Genomic DNA, 20,386 nt, shown 5'->3' with positions numbered 1-20,386 from the left:
GTCATTTACCACCCAAAACAAGACACTTGGGAGAGTGAAACAGGACGATAATTGAAATGGTCACAAGGAAACTATGCTGAGAAAATCAGGCCACTCTACTGATAAATGTTATCTATGAATTAAATAAGTGAAGTACACTAAAATAATGTAGCAAAATGCATCTGTTGAAATTCATATTGTATTTTTAGCTAAAACCAATCAGTACACAGATTCAAGTCAGATTAGACATTTCATACTATATCTGAGTTAATCTCCCCAAAGTAGAACAAAAAGTCCAAGTGATGGAAAAAAATAAAAGAAAAAATATGAACATTAAAAAATCAATTACAATTAAATTAGTCTAATCTCTAACTAGTAAGAGATGAGAGGAAATATAAGGAAATCAATAATACAAGAATTTCTCAGAAGGGAGCAACATGAATTTCCAGATTGAAAGCCTCCACCAAAGTAAATTTTAAAATCTTAAATTGTCAAGGCTATCTTCCAATGAAACTTCATTATACTGGGATGAAGAGACAATTCTAAAGCCTTGCAGGGAAAAACTAGGATCCTACCTAATAATCCCACCTAATAATAGAGAAATATGCAAATTGACCGCACCTTCACTACGCCCAAGCCACGCCCACCAGCCAATCAGGACGAGTATGAAAATTACCCCAACAAAGATGGCGGCTAGTTTGCATATCAAGACAGCTTAGAAAGAAGCCAAGAGATGCTGAAGGGAGCAAAGCTGCAGAGGAGCTAGCAAGCCAGGGGGGGTGGTTGGGGGGGAGGAGAAGGGAGGAGCGGAGGCGGGGCCGGGGGAGAAGGAAGGAGAGTGGGCTGGCTGGTGGAGAAGGCGGGGGGGGGGAGGAGCGGAGGTGGGGCCAGGGGAGAAGGAAGGAGAGCGGGGCGGGCTGGCAGAGAAGGTGGGCTGGGGGACAAGGGAGGAGCAGAGGCGGGGCAGGGTAGAGTGCAGCAGGAAACCCTATTGTAGGACTTTTCCTGCAACAGGAACGCTAGTATATTTATAAAGGATCAGGAATCATTGTATATACAGCAATACCAGACTCTAGAGACTGTGAGGCAGTGACTCCCACGTCGGACAGAAAGTGACTTTCAATCTATAATTCTATATCCAGCCAAACAAGCAGGAAGGTAGAAAAAAAGACATTTTCAGACATGTACTTGCTAAAAAACAAAACAAATAAACAAACAAAACCACCTCAAAGCATTTTTTTCCTAGGAAGCAACTAGAGAATATTATCTAGCAAGACAAGGGGGGATAAATCAAAGAAAGAGAAAGAAATATTGATCCAAGAAACAGGAGTCACGTGACAGGCAAAGGGAATCCCCAAGATGGCCTTAAAGGAAAGTACCAGGTACGTGACCACGCAGGGAAATAGAGGACTACCGATTCCGACAGGAGCGGGACCAGTGAGGACTCCAAAGGGAACACGTGTTGTGCACCGATTTGGGTTAAGTTCCAGAAGAACCAAATAAGCTAAAAAGTGGCTGCATTTGGGGAAGAGAACATTGGCCAGGGAGCAGGGAGAAAGGGAAATTTAAAAAAGTATTATAAGCATTTTATTACTGCTTACCTGGACCTAAATGATTACATTAAACTTGAAAAAAAAAATTAGCACTACCTTAAGCACAATGTTCAAGTGTTTTATTTTGGTAAACACAATGCTTATAAAATGGGAGAAATAGCAATAGTCAACTATGATTTTAGTAGCGAAGGGCTCCTAAGTTGAAAACATTTCTGTTTAAAACCAGGACCTTTTAGCATTAAAAAATTAGTCATTGCCCTGAATGAACAGGGCGTTCTGTTTCTGCAGAGGTGGAACGTGTGCTTGTGTTTGGCCCGCATTAGGCGGCGCCCAGAGAATGGCCTGTTTTATTCCATAATGAAATACTGCTGCCAAACCAGGTTGTTAGACCAGCACAGACTTAATGACAGCCACGATTTAAAATATATTGGTACAGAAATGCATGTTTTTCTTGGAGCTGTTTTCCTCAAAACAGCCATCAACCTTGACAGCTTTCTATTTTGAAGGCCGTAGCGCCTGGCACAGTGGAGGGATCTCCGTAAACATTAAGTAGCAAAGTTCTGGGAATTTTGGATCATCAGCACCCGTTCCTACTTTGGCCCTTCAGGTCTGTAACTTAACAGCAATCTCCACATTTCCTTCCCCCAGCCTCCTCTGCCCTCGTCTTCTCTTCAGCTGGGCAGGGAGGGAGGAGGGCTCTCAGAAGCTGCGGGTGCCATAGGGTCAGGCAGAGCTCCCGTGTCGCTGCTGTGCCACACAGGTAGTTGGTGCCCAGTTATCCAGTTGATAAATACCCAACTTCCAACTATGTGCCAGGCACCATGCCAGGCCTGGGGTTTCAGGAGTGAACCAGACGGACCCAGTTCCTGCTTCCTTATAGCCTATCAGAAGCAGCCTAGCATATGCTTGATAATTTACTTGCAGGAGGCACAGCCGTGTTTGTTGTTGAATGAATGAACATTGCTCATCTCAGGACGGAGAACTTAGGGCAAAAGGATAAGATGCAACCATTTGAGAAAAACTACTGTTTTTGAGAGAAAAAGTAGCTGAAGAAGGGACAGTGCTGGTATTCTTAAGAAGAAAACTTACCAGGCTGTCACTTGCCCAGATGGGGAAAAATTCAGTTCATTTCAGAATGTGGCCCTTCACGGCAAATTACTCTCATGTAATTGATGAGCTAAACGGACATCAAAGTGTGTTAGAAAGAAGCACTGTCAACCCACTGGCCTAGCATCTCAGCATTTCACACATCAGAACTGTGGCTCTCAGAGGCTGTTTCAGGAGACTAGGGCTACTGACAAAGCAGATGCTGCAATGACCACCAGCTACAAATAAACAGAGGGGCTAAGCTTTTAGGCTCAGGCAAATGGACTTCATGTACTGAAAAGAATGCAAAACAAACAAACAAACAAAACAACCTGTTACAAATATTTGGATTGTTGTTATTTCTCTATTATCTATTCAATTTTGTAAAGCCACAAACATGTCCTGATCATGGTAATTTCAAACTTTCTTTCATTACCAAACAAAAGGTCAATCATATCACCTAGCTTATATCTATATTGTCAGATGAAACAACAACATCGTAATCATCCATTCCATTTTTACATGTTACTATCATTTCTGCTTTTCCTTTGTGTTTTTTTTTAACGTTTCTTTTAAGACTGCTGATAATTTCAGATTTTCATAACTGGAAGGTCCTATAAGCAAGACTTTAGAGTTGGACCTAGTTGGGTTAATCCCCTTATTTTATGAAATGTAGATGCTCTCTGCACCTCAGTTCCAAGGGTAAAAAGGAGAATGATAATAGCTACCACCTGGAGTTGTCTTGAGGATGAAGTCAACGTTATGTAAAGTCCCCAGCACGGATCCGACACAGAGAGGGTCTGAGGATACAGAGGTCAGGCTGTGGCATTAAACCACAGTTGAGAGATTATAAGTATGTCATCACTTTATCTTTTAAAGTTGCCTCATACTTATAATATGAGCCTCAAGAGCATCTTGTACTTATCCTCCATAATTCTAATTCAGTTTTCAATGGTATCACTTTCGTTCTTTATTCCATCCAGATTACGGAGAAGTGGAGTACCCAGGAAATAATACACAGTTCCTGCCCTCACAGAGCTTACCAGATAGTGGGAGGAAGAGACAGATAAACAGATACTTATAGTAGGGTATATCAGGATGCACGCAGTGATGGAAATATGTGGTCAACCAATATGTACTGATTACCTATTTGTGTCTAGCACTGTGCTTGATGCTGGGTTTAGATATTTAACAAAGTGTAACCACTAAGTGTAATGCCTGTTACAACAGGGAGTATTTTAGTGGGCGCGATGGAAATATATATTTGGAAATCTAAACTTTGAGAAGGGGTCAGAAAAGCTCTCTATGGTCCCCTGAGCTTGGAGGACAGGTAGGAGTCAGCTTCTAGAGTTGCTGTATTTAGGTTCCAAGATGCTCTCATTTTAGAGATGGAACTTCACACGTTCAGATGAATTACTTTGAAGCACAATTACCACATATTTGATAAAAAACATTTCATTTCTAGCCTCTATCGTGATGTATAAAGATGGCAGGGTTTCTACAGAGCCTTGCAGCTTGTTTTCTGGCTAGCAGCTTAAAGGCTAACTCATTAAAATTCAAAGTTGAGGTACATGGTGGGTGGCAGAACAAATGTTTTCTTCACTGAGCAGAGATAAGGCCTTCAAGACAGTTTCTCCCAGAATTAGAGTCCCTCCTTGCAGCTATTCAGTAAGACAGGATTCAGGCAGCACCTGCTCCAAACCTACCATGACACCACCCAACGCTTCCACGGGCTAGATGCATATGATAATGACAACAAGAAAAAAAAAATAGCAAAGCATTACTGGTTCCACACTTGGCTTGACATATCTTACCTATGAGATGTACCTTATATCTGACTTCTCATTTATAAAATAGCTTAATGTAAATATAAAGTTTAAAAGCAAACAAAATGAGTATCCAGTTGATGACTTAACCCACAGAAAGGAATTATTTGAAGAGATTTTTAAAGCACAGAAATTTGAGTATAAATCTCTAGTGGGGTGTATTCTAAGAATAACAAGAACTGCTAAGAGCTTGGTGGAAGAGTTGGTAATGTTACTCTGGCTTTGCTTGGGTGTGATGTGAGCAATGACGTGATTACTAGTATTCAATTATTCCTGGTTTGGTTGAGTAACAGGATTCTTAGAGTGGGAGAAAGAAAATATAGATGTTAACATAACAGAGCTAAAAAACAAATCCTGAATTTGATTGGAAGATATATGTGTACATATGTGTATGATAGTGTGCATTTATGTATCTATTTTCATAGCTCTATTCACCATAAAGGCCTAGGCATGGGAACCAACTCAGTAGTTGTGAGCCCCCCTACTACTCGGTTCTACTCTTCAAATACCTTTTCCACAAAAGGAATCAGGCTTCTTGGAGAAATGGTTGATTCTGTATTTGGAGAAGGAAATGGGAAATACGACCTAGTACTCCCCGCCATACGAGGTGAGGAAGCCAGCCAAGGCCACCACAGTCCTGTCTAAGGGACTTAGAAGCCAAACTTGAAGAGACCCCCACCTGCCCAAAATATGCACCTTGAAGAAAGGTGTGGTGACTGCAATGGACTCAGATTCATCTACCTGCACATACGTATACATGAACATTCATGAGTTCATGATGTCACCTGAAAATCCACAACAAACTGGTCACATTGGAGGATTCCCATGAATCAACTTATTTTGAAAATGAGTGAATAAAAGGAAAGAATCAAACATTAATTCTGCCTTTCCACTACAAATGGCACCACTGCAAACCTAATAGATGACGAGGGGACTTAAAAAAAAATCAAGTCATCCAGCTAACACATAAAGAAGGAATAAAGGAATTAGGACAGCATCATTTTGCAAGTGCTAATAAATTAATAAATCCAGGTACTAATCATCAATGGCTGCCAACACCAGAACAGGGTGGGGCAAAAGTAGGTTTCCGGTTGTTCATATAGAAAATAATACAATACTTAATAAATAATAAACAAGAATAAACTGTGTTTCACTTCTCACAACTGTAAACCTACTTTGCCCCACCCTGTATGCGCCTCTTGATGAAAGCATACCACCACCTGGAAAGTAGTGGTTATGGGCTGAGTTGTCCTCCCAAATTCATAAGGTGAAGTCCTAACCCCTAGGACCTCAGAATGTGACTGTATTTGGAAACAGGTTCTTCAAAGAGGTAATTAAAATGAGGTCGTTAGGGTGGTCCTTAATCCAATATGACTGGTGGGAATCTTCCTTATGGGAAGATTCGAACACAGGCCAGCACACAGGAATGGCCATGGAAAGACACATGGGGAAGATGGCCATCTACAAGGAGAGAGGCCTCAGAACAAACCAACCCTGTCGACACCTTGATCTTGGACGGCTGGCCTCCAGAACTGAGAGAAAAGACCTTCCTGTTGTATAAGCCACCAGTCTGTGGTGCTGCATTATGGCAGTCCTAGCCAACTATACAGTAGTCTTGTCCCCAAAACCTACTTCGATCAGGCCTCTAAATCCAACTAACAATGTATACATAGGAAGTCAGAAGGCAGCAGAAAATGCTAAATGACAACATGGAGATGCTGTCAGAAAAATGTATTGTGGGAAATTTTATAGGACAAATGGAAGCAACATTTTTATGAAACAAAATTTATTTCTTCAACAAATAGTAGAAGGAGAAGGAAGAGGAGGAAAAAGAGGAAGAGAAGGAGTGGGGAGGAGAAGGAGAAGAGAAACTTATTTGGATTCTGTTTCTAACAAACAAACTGCCAAAAGTCATAACATTTATGAGAAAATTAGAATTTTGAAGCCTGAATATTTGGTAAAATTGTTATATTTTTAGGAGAAAAAAATAGCCTTGTGATTATGTTAAAAGGGAATTTTTATATTTTTTAGTAATACCAGAAAGATAAGAGGATTAGAAAGTAGGATAGAAATGAAATAAGATTGGCTATAAATCGATAATGTTTGAAGCTGGGTGATGAGTACTTAGGAATCTTTAAACTATTTTGGGTATATTTACATTTCCAAAGTCACCTTGAAGAAAACTATCAGCTTTATCTTTAGTTCATGAAGGTCAAGATGTTCCATTTGGATAGGTAAGCTGGTCCCCAAACTAAATTGATTCAATACTGTGATAGTCTCCCAACTCACCTCCACCTGCCTTGCTGCCAAGCCACGTAAATCAACACAGCTCGCCTTCCTTCCTTCGGTTGTTTTCTGATACTCACACAAATAAGCCAGTGACACCCAGGAAGCGGCCCTCAGCAGAGAGGCCCTGGACTTGTTATCTCAGGAGCCCTGAGCTGTGGAGATGGGCAGTCCTTCCTGCACAGCTTATATAAACTCTCTCCCATCTCTGACAACATCAGGAATTATAGTCAACATTCCTAATAGGTGACCCTGGGCCATCTGGTACACTGCATTTCTGGCAAGATTTTGGACAGCTGTCCCGGAGCCTCTGCGCAAAGTGAGAGTCACTTCATATCAGTCATTAAAAAGTACTGAATGGAAGTCAGTAAACACCTCTGTGTATTTCTACATCGTGGACAGACGCTTGGCAACAGGAACCTTGTGGAGTATGTTCCTCCTTAGAGGAAGATGACATGCTTGATTCAGATTGCACAGCCCCCGTCACAGGAAGCCCAGCTGGCGTCGATAAGGGCAACTGGCAAGTGCTGGTGATGCGGCTGTGGCAGGGACAGCACTTTCCCCATTCTGGAGCTCGGGGGAGACAATTTGGCAAGGTCACAAAGACGTGTTCACTTCGGGTAATGTGAGATCTCGCTTGCTTCTATTCTTTACTTAAATGTAGTGCTAGAATACACAAGCCTTTCAAATACAGTGGTTCAATTGCCTGTGAAATAAAAGTAATAAGTCGAACCAAAAGTATCACGACCTGAGGTTTGAAGCATATGGTGTGTGTCATTCTCCAGAACCACACAAACCTTAGGTGCTCTCCTAGAGAAAGCCCAAGAGCAAGCTTTTTATTTCTTTCGTGTGTATGTGTGTGTGTGTGTGTGTGTGTTAATTTTGTTTTTATGCAATAGTCAGTGTACAGAGCAAAGGACTCCGTACTTGGGGGCATGTTCTAAAATAGGCACAATGGCTCAAAGAGAGTAGTGATGATCAAACTTCATGGTTTGAATCTATAATTGAAGATAATTAATGTTAACACCCGCATACAATATTATATAATTAATAGCATAGATGAAGTAAATAAAAAATGTACTAATTACCTGCCCAGGTTTTTAAAAAATAAAAATGGCCAAAAAAAAAAAAGGAAATGTTTTAAGTAAACATTGTTTAATGAGTGTGCTCCAGGGACTAGGGTGAGTTGAATTTTCCAGCTAACCGATGGACAAATAGATAACACCTTCACTTCCCCTTCATAGGCAAGAACACTTTTCTATATTGGAAGACTACATTTTCTTACATTACGAAGAAATCAAGTTGAGTATCTAGAAGAGACTCATTTCTTTCTGATTAAGAACATTTGTGATTAAGGATATTGTAGAGATTCAAGATTACCATTCCAGGGTGAAATCTTACACAGGAAGGACAATATAAGCTATTAGAGGAGTGTACACTAACCCCATATTATTCCCTAATTTTGTTATTTGTTTGTTTGTTTGTTTATTATTGACTGTTGGGAGGGAGGATGGGAGAGAGAGAGAGAGAGAGAGAGAGAGAGAGAGAGAGAGAGAGAGAGAGAGAGAAGAAACATTGACATGGATCAGTTGACTGGCAATGGCTGTCCATCTTATGCGAGCCTCGAGGGCATTTCAGCATCAGTTTCAGGTGGGATGCAGCGTGATGTGGCTTGAGTGGTGCAGAAGAAAGAAGGGATGCTGAGAGTACATGTTTATGAAAGCAGCCAAGCTCAGTGTATCCTGGGCCCCAGTGCCATCCATAGGTGATCCAAAAAGGAGAGATGGATACTGGTGGAAGGTCATTCCTCATCGACCCTCTGGCACGTGCTGCCATGGCAGGAACTCGGCTACAGGGACCACCAGACCAGGCAGCGTCTTTTCGCCCCAAGCTTCCAGTTCTCAGTGTCTTGCCCAGCTGCATCCAGAGCTGGGCTTTTTCTATGTAAAAGGAAAATAGATAGTCTTGCTTGTAGTTATCTCTTTCTGTCTTTTAAAAATAGCATTCAAGCAATGTTCTTCTGTCTGCAGTAGCCACACTAGCAATTTGGGAAGACTTCCCTTGTGTTTTCTCAAACACTTCTTTGGGAAGCGATTTCATTTTTTTCCCCCCTTGAGACAGTAATGTTTCATACTAAGATGACTCACACAGTCGTGTTTATAAATTAAAATAACCCTATCTACTTCTGCAAAATAGTTTGTGCCTATAGATAACACAGACCCACTTAAGACCCGTTCGTTCTCTTGGAAAGGAGGGAACTAATAAACAAGAATAAAAAATTCAAGCAGGTATAAGTTTTATCTTCTACATTTTATCACGAAAGGTTAACCTTGGATGTTTATTGCAATCACATAACCTCTTAGTAGCCATTTCACTGATTCATAGGTACAGCAGTAAATGAGCAATTGTTTATTCATATACTAATATCTTGGTCCTTCTGCCATGGATCTATCTTACAGAAACTACTGGCTTCCTGTGTGGTCTCCCAGGGATACCGAACCCATACAGACCAGGTGTCTGCTCAGTACACTCTGGCTATGACTCTTATCTAAAGACAGGACCAACAATAGAGATAACTTCTGTATCTTTGGGGCTATAAATTTCCTCAAATATTGTCCTAATCACCCACTTGGATATTACTTTGGCTCTTTATCTTAAACAGGTTAAGTTATAACTCAGAGGTAATTGAAAATTAAACAAGAAAGCATGACACATGCCTTCTAGATAAACCTGTGTAAACTCCTTTGGATATGAATTACTAAAAATTAGCTTACTTTTATAAGCCTCTGTCTCCTTCTATTCATCAAGAGTCTCCTGAGCAACAACTAACCTGGGAGAGATTCCATTAGCATTATGATTTTTTCTCTACTGGTAACTGCTGAATTTAGTTGTGCCCTCATTTTGTTTGTCCAAGTATGAAATATCAAGATAATTTCATTTTTTTAGTCATCTCCATGACAGCGATTGATTCAGAATCAAATAAGTGTTATCCCAGAGGATTAAGATGAAAATCTTTTGAAAATAAGACACAACTTCCTCACATAAGATTTTATAAGGACAGGGAGGGAAGGAAAATCAATGTGTAAGAAATAAGGTTGTGTTTAACTAAATGATGATATAGCTGAAAGTGACCTACAGTATCCCAATTTCCTCAGGTCCTCCTTTGTGGTACCTTCAAGATATGTTCTCTAGAAAGGACCAGGTCATAATGCTTTATAGTAACACTCCCTGCCTCTGGGCACTGGAAGTCTGGTGTCTGGTTGTAGAATAAAAGGCAGCAGCAAAGGAGGGTAGAAGGAAGTATTTTCTCAGGCAGCCAGAGTCTCTGAAGTTAAACCACCTCTGCACCTGCCTGTGTCATAGAAACACCCACTCCATCTATGCAGAAGGTCAATTCCGAAAACAAAAATTCTATTCAAAACATCTTTAAAGCCCCAATTAGGGCTTTCATTCCTTGGCAGATTCTGGCTTGAGGTGTAGACTAACTACACCACAAATGCAGAGAGATCTTTAAAAAACAGGAGCCTTGTTTTCCTGCAAATGTTCCAAAGAGAAAATAACAGGGAGAGAAGGGCTGTTCTCTCAGAAAGCACAGATCCTGCCAAATGGTTTCTAAATGTGTTTCTCCAAAATTTCCATGGGCCATCAGTGGCTTTTGAATACTTCCGGAAATGGAAGGGGTAGAAATCAATGACCCTGTGAGAAAGCAAACATTTAAGGGAACTAGCTGGCTGGGAAAACAGGTAGTCACGCTTTTAAGTCACAATATAGACACGGTAACAGTCCTCTTCACAGGCTAGACATACACAGAGTTACATCACTTTATGTTGCTGCAAGAAAAAAGCTGAAGCCCTAAGGGGAAGGTTCCTCATATTTCTCTATTTGAGACTCAAGTGAAGAACGGTTTTGGTATATATATATAACCAGACTGACTCACTGGAACTCACACAGTTAGCAACTTGTTTCTTTAACTTTGGAATCCCAAAGACATTAATTTTACCACTTAATAGAACTATTTTTAGTCAACCAGAGGGAACCCAGGAGACCTCAAAACAGAAGAAAAAGGTTTGTTCTTGGGCAAGACTGACGCTGGGTGGTCAATCTCCAGAATAAGCAGCTATTTTGATCGATTTAGGTAAACATTCATTCAAGCCGGTTCTCTGGCCACCATACAGAGAGTTCATTGAATTGTTGGTCATAAATCAAAGTGGCTGCCCCGGGGTCTCCTGCAGGCCCAGACTGAGTCACAGAAAGGCAGGAACCCGAGGACCAAGCAGAGCAACCCCCCTAACAAGTCCCCTCGTCAGCTGTCCACGGTATTTTTCCTGGCAGAAGCGTCCAGATGAAAGTCAAGTTTGTCCCATTGCCTTTAGACAGTTACATAAGCAAGGTCCAGCCAGTCATTTCCTAACTTAGTGCCGAAGTCTGTTTTATCTTCTTACTCCATTTCTCGGCTGTCCAGGCTGCTAGGAAAATTCCAGCCACTGCCCAAATAACCGACAGGTTGTTTTTTTTTAAGGAAAATATGGACATGTTTTATGGTAAAAATAATTCATGCTCACAGTTTTAAAAATTCAAACAACAAAAGAGTGTATGAATGTGAAATCAGTCCCACTTCACTCCAAATCCCCCATCAGGTGTACTCAGTCTCCTTCGCTGGAGATAAATACAGAACATATTTTTGTATCTTCATAGAAGCAAGCAAAGTCGACTGAAAACATGTTCTATGTTCAGGATCTCTGCTAGACACTGAAAAAACTGAGACATGGATCCTTGCCTTTACTCGCAGATTTACTGCAGGCAAGAGTCAACAGAACATCAAGTGTAACAGGTGGGAACAATGTTCTGGGAGCGCCGGCAGTCATGGTTGTGGCCCAGTGTTGAAGCTCGGGTCACCATTCAGGAATGCTCTGTGGTAACGTGAGTTCCATTTTTAAGGCTGAGTGGGAAAGCAAAAGGAGAGCTTGGAGGTGGGGCCAGGAAAGAAATTCCAGCCTTAAGAATCACATCACGTAAGCAAAAAGAAATCACATGGAATAGTGAACCTTCATGGCTCATTGTTTGATGGGTAACACATAGGATATTGGTTTGGGGGATCTGGGGGAAATTGCAGTCCAGGGGACAGATTGTATAGTGTTTTAAATCCCATACTAAAGATCTTGTGCTAATGTCTATAGGCAATGGACTGTTGTTTTAAAAAAAAATAATTAAGGAAGTAATATACTCAAACCTTGTGTTAGAAAGAATACCTGGTATGGAACAGCCGTAGAAGACTGTTTACTGAGTGGATGGAGCAGAGAAAGGAGAAACTGAAGGAAGGAAGACACATTAAGTGGCACTGGGATACTTGCAATGATGGGAGCCAATTTGTGACGGTGAGACAGTTTGGAAAAAGACTCAGCGAAACTTGGCAAGCAACTCTATGTAGGGGAATGGAGCAGATGTAAAAGTCAAAAGCAATTCTGATATGTCTCTTGATTGGTTGGGTGTATGGTTATGTCATTGTCAAAAAATATGGACTAGAGAAAGGAGAGGGCATTTGGGGCCAGATGGAGAGGAAGCAGGGCACGTGTGTGGAGATGAACTGAGAGGCAGCATCCTATGAGGACAACATAGTCAACATCTACTGAATTTGTAATATGTCCCTGATACTGTTTTAAGTGCTTTGTATGTATTAACTCATTTAGTCCTCCTAAAGAGTAGATGTTATAATATTATGATCTCCATTTCACAGATGAAGTATTTGCATAAGTTTAGAATCAGATAACTGTGAGTTCAAATACCAGATTTACTGCTTTTTAACTGTTTGATCTTGGATAAATGACTTACTCAATTTAATCTCAGATATAAAAACTAGGAGATGATACCTATCATCTGGGATTATTATGAAGTCTAGTGGCCTGGTGCACGGATTCGTGCACATTGAAAGGAACTTAATTAGAAGAAAGATTCGTGCGGTAATTACGTTACTGCAAAAAATTACATGTCAAAATAGTATATCGACGACGACGCTTTCTTTCAGCTTCAGAGGTATGCTGTGCCAATAGTTGGTCTTCAGATACATTCTGGCATCGAGTGCGATTGGCGCCAGCGAGAGCCTTATATGTATTGTGTATGTGTGAGTCAACGTTTTTAAATTGCCAGTGCGTGTCATATGTACTGGCCGTTCAGTCAGTCGGATGGATGGTCGGTCACTTAGCCTTTTATATATATAGAAGTTTAGAGGTAATGCATATGAAGCAACTAGCATATTATCTGGAAGCTCATGTATCTGAATAAGTGCTAGATGTTACTGGCAGCTATGAGACATCCTGGTATTAGGTTTAGTAAAAAAGCTGGGAATTTATGTGTAGGTTATGGAGCTAAAAGTAAAGACTTTAAACATCAGTATGTTGGTATTGGTTAGATCCTGGGGTATAAATACTATTCCCTGCCTGGTCTGGAGATGGGTGATAGTGTACCAAGATATGAGAATCATGGGGATTTGTGGGGAATACCAATGGTAAAGAAACAAAAAGAATAGAAGATCCTTCCCCAAAGAAATATAGATGAAGCGATATAAGAGATAATGGGGGTGGGAGATGGAAATGGGAGATTGGTTATAGACAAGAAGACTGGTTAAATAAGTAAACACAGAGAAGGAGAGCCGGGCTTCCTACTGTAGAAAAGAGTTACAAATATGACGAGAGAGAAGGAGAATGAGCCCTCTGATGAGCCCTGTGCAGTGCTGTCTGAGACGGCTGCAGGACAGTGACAACCCTCGTAATCAGATCTTGAATTCTAAATACCATTTTCCACTAAAAGGAACTAGGGTTCCTTCAAGAAATGGATTATTCCAGGGCTAGAGCAGGGAAAAATGAACCTGAAACCTTTTTTTGTGCTGAAAATTTAAGAAAATCCTCAAAGGATGTCAGGGACATGTCGAAAGGACACAGAAGCCAGATTGAAAGGGCTCTCACCAGCCAAATCTAGGACAATTTAAACATGAAAATGAACATTATAAATGGATTATAATCCATTGCATAAAATAAGAAACCACAAGATCCTATTGATGCAAAGAAATAAATGGCCCAGCCAGCATGGCTCATTGATCTATGAACCAAGAAATCATGGTTTGACTCCTGGTCAAGGGCACATGCCCAGGTTTCAGACTCAATCCCCAGTAGGGGGCATGCAAGAGGCAGCCAATCAATGATTCTCTCTCATCATTGATGTTTCTCTCTCTCTCCCTCTCCCTTCCTCTCTGAAATCAATAAAATGTGTTTTTTAAAGTTAAAAAAAAATAAATGAATAAGTTGAAAGTTTGACGTGGAATGAGAGCTTACATAATGTCAAAGTATTTTCTGATGAAATACTAATAACAAAAGGGACAAGTGATTTCACAAGGGAGGGGCCTGGCAGACACTACTTTAATCAAGTGACCCACGGAAACCACACCAGACCTGGGACAGTCACACCATGGCCATTCTGGGTTATTCTTGCTCGGAGATGTCTAACCTGAAGCTAATCAAGGAGAAACAAAACCAGTCCACATTGAGGGACATCTACAAAATAACGGGTCTGTGCTCTTAAAAGCTTCACGGCTGTGTGACAGTCACAGGAGGACTGAGACTTGGTTCCAGGTTGAAGGAGACTGAAGAGAGGAGAAAACCAAAGGCAACGGGTGCTTCCCGGCTGGATCCTTTTGCAGAACGGACATTGTTGGGACAATTGGCAAAATGTGACTCATGTCTGAGGCTTAGATGATAGTCATTCAAACAAGTGAACATTCTGAGTTCCTCTGATTTTGATGGTTATACTGAGGTTGTATAGCATGTCCTGGTTTGTAGGAATGACATACCCAAGTACTTGGGGATGATGGGTATCATGTCAATGACATACCTTTAAGTGGTTCAGGAAAAAACAACAACCACTATTGTATTGTGCTTGCATGTTGTATAAGCTTGAAATTATCAGAAAGAGAAAGATCTGACCCTTTAAGTTAATAGTAAGAATGTTACACTAAGAATGTTTGGTTGCTTTGTTTGTTTTTGGGGGGGTCGCACGAGTGTGTGCTGGCTGTTGGGCCTTTGTCACTAACAGCGAACCATTACCCATGGCTTGGCATTCACGCTCCAGCTGGACCCCAACCTGCTGCTTCTTGGTTTCCTTCTCTTGACTTTTGTGGCTCCTTTGTAAATCAGAACTAGTGTGTGTAATTCTCCATAGTGAACATGGCTACTATTTCTTTAAGACCCTTAAAATCTTTGAATTACAACTAACTTTTAACTTTCATGGCTCCTGGTGATTCAAGATTCAGGGACACAGGGTAGTCTGAATTTAAAAAATAAAAAAGATTATAAAATATCTTAGTGCTTAAATGAAGGCAAACTACAGGCAATGTGGTTCTTTTTTTCTACACTATTCAGTATAATTGCTTCTGTAACACATTACTTTTAGGAAAATGTAGCACATTTGCATGAAATGGTTTTCCTATGAACCATTCATCAAGCTAATATATTAGAATTATAAATAATGCCCGTCCCTACATTCTAACCATTAGCTATCTTGCCCTTTCAACTTTCTTGAAATTATCCCCAGCTATTGATCTGTACTTGCAAATAACAAACCAGACTGTAGGGATCCATTCCTGCACACCTGCCATTGGAGGGAGGGGAGGAGGCGGCTGCAGGAGAGTGGAGGGGGGTGGGATCACCTTGAAAGTAATGCCAGGTGGTGCTGGACATCCTGGGGAGAGGACTTAGTCAAAAATATGACTGTCTAACCACTGTGCTATACACCCGAAACTAATACAAAATAATACTGAATGTAAACTGTTATTGAAAAATCATTATTTTTGATTAAAAAAAAGAAATTTCATTCTGATCTCCCTCCCTTCCTCATTACTCTAACCATCACAGATTAGTTGAGTGTTAGCTATGTGTCAGGCAGGGTAACGGGCACTGGAGCCGATGATGAATGAGACATGTTCTGGGCCCTTTAAGGAGCACTGGGTTTGGAGGCAAGAGCCTGCTGCCCTGGGAATTTAAGTCTATTAAGAGTTTCTACAAAAGAATTCAAATGTCATGTGCTGTGGAAGGAGAGAAATTGCTGCCTGACAGGCATAGGGAAAGTCTTCACAGAAAAGCTGACTTAAAGCCCAGGAAAGGAGGTGGGAGGGGTTAGAAGCAGAAAGAAAGGTTGAAGCAGAGTCTGAAGGTCTGAAAGTGTGGCTCCCAGAGCTCACAGCGGGGCTAAGTGCACCATGAAGCTCTGTGTGTGTGTGTGTCTGAGGAGGGCGGGCGGGAGGGCAGGCCAGAAAGGCCCCTGTGGGTACACCACTTAAAAAAGAGAGAGAAAACAGTCAAAAAGCAAATAGCAACAATAAACACCCCTGTGCGCTCAGCTGAAGAGTTTGAACTTCGTTCTGTGGGGTGTCAGGGAGGGTGTGCTGGAAAGTGAGGTCAGCTCTCTCCCCGCAGGGACTCTGTGATTCCAGCCATGGGGAGGGAGTGTCTGCCCTGTGCGCCTTGAGGATGGATGGCCTCTCTCTGCCCTGAGCCCTCTGCTTAGTGTTACCTCCCCCTCTCCTGCCTCCCCTCACAAAAATAGCATGCCCGCATTTTCTGTTCCTTACCTGGATTTATTTTTCTTCATGGTACTACCCAAACATTTGACTTACTTATGTCTATTTCTGTCTCCCACCGGTACATACACTCTAAGGCAAGTATGTCAAACTCACGGCCCGCGGGCTGTGTGCGGCCCATAATGCATATTTTTGTGGCCCAGCCAATATAACGGTACATAGGAAACGTTTTAATAAAAATTTCGTAACTTAATTTTTACAATACCCTGTTATACATAATTATTAATAATGAATGACAATGTTCGCTAATGACTGATTACTATAATCGTGTTGCATTCATTTCCCTTATGCGACTTACACGCAGGCGCACATTTCTCTCCACTAATACTGGCAGCGAATATTTTAGCAGCTGATTGCCACGTCATTAGTCATTAGTCTTGCACTGACCTGTTTGGTGTGCACAACAGGAAATATTTCGCTTTTGGAGAACAAGAAAAATAGGTTTATTTGTGTTACGCTTATTAATTTGTGCAGTTATTCAGTGTCTGGTAAGTTAACGTTCAAGAAAAAAATATTAATTTTTATTAAAATGTTCTATTATTTTATGATAACGATTACTCATTTATTTGAGCCCTTTGTATTCAGCATGTCTCTATTGAAATAAACCTACGTTTCTATGAAAATTGAAGCTGTTGTTTTTTTTTGCAGCCCACATAAACTTAAACCTTGTTTATTTGGCCCATGTTAGCCTTTGAGTTTGACATGCTTGCTCTAAGATAAGTGGTACTTTGCTCCACATTGCTGCCTCCTCGGCCATGTACTATGCCGGCTATGGTTATGTGCATGTTCTTGAATGGGTGAGAGTGAGGCAGACCTGCCACAAATCTTGATTCGAAGGACTTGGGCACCCATGAAACTCAGATTCCAGGAAGGGAAGTGTGCAGTGGCCACGGGGCTCTGAGCACCCAGTGGAGGGATGGGGCTCTCTAGAGTGAAACAGCCTTCCAAGTGAGATGGCAGATCCTTATCCTGCGATCCTTTTTGTCCCCCCCCTCCCCCACCCCCAGCTTCATAACAGAAGGCAGTCCTTAGATAATACACTAATATAGGGCTGTTGGGAGCTAGGCAAGGATTTCACTGGGGAAAGAGAATAACGCCTAGGTCATTCTTCCAATACACTGTCCAAGGGCAGACTCTGGAATCATGAAACTGGTGTTTTCCTGAATTCCCTGAGCTCTCTCTCAGCATGAACAGACCATGTCCTGCAGAACTTGTGGGTCTCGTGAAGTCTCAGCCTGAGCATCTCACCTTGCACTTCTCAGCATCTTGCATGCCTGGCCTGCAGGACATGAGGGGCAGTCATGACACAGGGCAAATGCACCCACAGGTTCCTAGACACATGTCCATCTGGGGAGGTGGCTCCCCACCTCCAGCCCCTGGGTGTCCGGTGGAGCGGAGTGGGCGGAGTCCGGGAACGTCTCAGGACACCGGCTGACGGCTCAGGTCATTCGCTTTCCCAAGCCCTCGGCTAGAAATCTCTTCAAATCCCAAGAGAAACAGACAAATCTCAACTATCTGAAAACTGGTGGCCTTGTTTCTAGGTCCTTCCAACTTGCTAACCAACCAATTTGTTCCTATTTCAGGCAACCCAAACCTTCTATTATGGACGTGCTAGGAAAATTCAGCCGGGGTCAGTTCGCCTGGAATATGGGTGATTTTGAGAACACCGACCGGAGAGATTCCAGAGGGGCCACCCTCGTCAGACAGGCCAAGGCAGCACTGCCTGGAGCCTCCAGACCACCGAAGCCGCCCACGCCGTCGAAAGAGGAGGAGGTATGAGCATTTGCTTTTATGACGCATCATAGAAGACATCAGGCTCTTTCAGTCTACGAATTAGAGAATGCTATTCAACAGTAATACAGCAACTAAGGTTTTCCAGCTGCTTTTAACCTATCAAAACATTTTGTAATTGATACTGGATTTCCACAGTAGCATCTGCACTGTGGGTAGGTAGGTATTCTTCCCACTTTGTAGCTGAAGAATACAAGAGGTTGTGGGGTTCAGTCCTTACGCCGGCTTATGGATCATCTAGTTTAACCTGGACACAGGCCATCCCCTTGATTTCCAAAACCCGAGAAAGCGCCCAGTCTGTGTAACAGAGGCAAATCTTTAAACCTTCTTAAAACCCTTACAGACTGGCTAGCAGAGTGAGCATATACCAGGTTCAAATCTACCAGTTTTCCCCCATTACTATGTATGGAATCTTGAACAAGTTGCATAATTTCCCTATACAGGTTCTTAAAGTAAGTAAAATGGGGATATTAGTATCTGTCCCGAATATTTTGTAGTTATCATGAGAATCATGTGAAGAAGGTGTAAGAGTCTATATTCAAATCAACAACTATTTCCACAGCAAAATGCACATTGTGGTCACCCAGGGTCTCGAGTCGGATAACAAGTTTCCATGATAGAAAGGGTAATAGAATCACAGGGACACATTCAGACTCGAGTCTCCGTGCTCCACTGAAGAATCTTGCCAACTCCCGAGAATCTTGCTTACCCTCTGTCGCCAGAAATCTGATTCATGAGCCATTAATTATATCTATTGGAAGCGTTCCGTGGGGGAGCTGCAGAGGCCTCCTCATGGGCCCTGACCCCAGGGACTCTTTGTGTTGGAAAAGGGAGCAGTTGGGCTGCTAACATTCTTATGTGATCTGAATTTGGGACTGGGCCCAAATGAGATGATTTACTGCAGTGTGTGTAGAGGAGGCTTGGATTAGTTACTTTCCATTACTGAACTAATTTGTGCAGGATTAGCGAGATCACGGATTAAACGATCCCAAAAGCCTCCTTCTGTCATTCACTAAATCCAATAGTGCAACCCTATATGGGTTTATTTTTTTTGTTAATCCTCACCTGAGGATATTTTTTCCACTGGTTTTTCTTTTCTATTTTTTGTGTGTGTGTTTTTGTTCTTAGAGAGTGAAAGGACTGGAAGGAGGGAGAGGGAGAGAGATAGAAAGAAACGTCAATGTGAGAGAGACATACAGATTGGTTGTCTCCCGCATGAGCCCTTACCAGGGCCAGAGAGCGAACCTGCAACCCAGGTGCATGCCCTTGACCGGGAATTGAACCCGTGACCCTTTGGTGAGCGGGACGACGGTAACTACTTAGAACACCGGCCAGGGCTGGGGTTTTTTATAAGTAAAAAAATATTGTACATTAAAAAAATCTGTTCAAAGACCTTATTTTGAAATGATTTCAAACTTGCAGAAGCATTGCAAGAACAATAGAAAGTGAACTCCTGATACATTCTTCACCCAGAATAATCTGTTAATTTGCTTTAATGCTTTCTTCCTATATGTGTGTACACACATACACACACACATTTGATTTTTTCCAAACCATTTGAGGTTAAGTTGCAGACATGATGCTCCTTTACCCCCAAATGTTTCAGGATGTATTTCCAAAGGACACGGATATTCTCACATAAGCACAGTGCAAACATAAGATTCTGGAAACTTAACATTGATACAGTATTATTATCTAACCCAGTGATTTTCAACCTTTTAAAAAATCTCATGGCACACATAAAGTAATAACTAATACTCTATGGCACAGCAAAAAATATATATTTTTTGCCGATATGACAAAATAAATAGGTATAAATTTGATTCATTCACACCAGATGGCTATTGTTGTGTTGGTTGTTGTCATTTTTTAAATTTGACAATCTAAGGGAAAAGAGGTCAGTGCCCCTGACTGAGTAGTCAGGTGTTGCATGTTTTAAAAATTTTTGCAGCACACCGGGTGAAAATCGCTGATCTATAGTTCATAATCCAATTTTATTAACGGTCCCAATAATGTCCTTTGTATTTTTCTCTGACCCTAGATCCCACCTAGATCTCGCATTACATTTGCTCCTCATGTCTCTTTAGTCTCCTTCAATTTGGAACAGTTCCTTAGCCTTGGACTTTATAACACTGACACATTGGAAGAGTATATAGACCAGTTCTGTAGAATACCTCTTCATTTGGATTTATCTCATGTTTTCTCAAGAGTAGATTCAGGTTTTGTGTTTTTGGCAGGAA

At 41.5% G+C, this 20,386-nt stretch overlaps 1 protein-coding gene across 1 annotated transcript in view; it reads left to right on the top strand.

The window, feature by feature from the left end:
• Positions 1-18,174, top strand: part of C6H4orf45 (chromosome 6 C4orf45 homolog) — a 69,080-nt gene extending 50,906 nt beyond the window's left edge. The window contains exon 4 of the mRNA XM_008146741.3: positions 17,939-18,174. Within this exon, the coding sequence (XP_008144963.3) occupies positions 17,939-18,134 (196 nt within the window). The 3' untranslated portion in view covers positions 18,135-18,174. The remainder of the gene's footprint in view (positions 1-17,938) is intronic.
• The last annotated feature ends 2,212 nt before the right edge of the window (positions 18,175-20,386 follow it).

Source organism: Eptesicus fuscus, chromosome 6, assembly GCF_027574615.1.
Source record: "Eptesicus fuscus isolate TK198812 chromosome 6, DD_ASM_mEF_20220401, whole genome shotgun sequence".
NCBI classification, from domain to species: domain Eukaryota; kingdom Metazoa; phylum Chordata; class Mammalia; order Chiroptera; family Vespertilionidae; genus Eptesicus; species Eptesicus fuscus.
The sequence above is the reverse complement of the archived record's forward strand: the minus strand, read 5'-3'. Positions and strand labels throughout refer to the sequence as shown.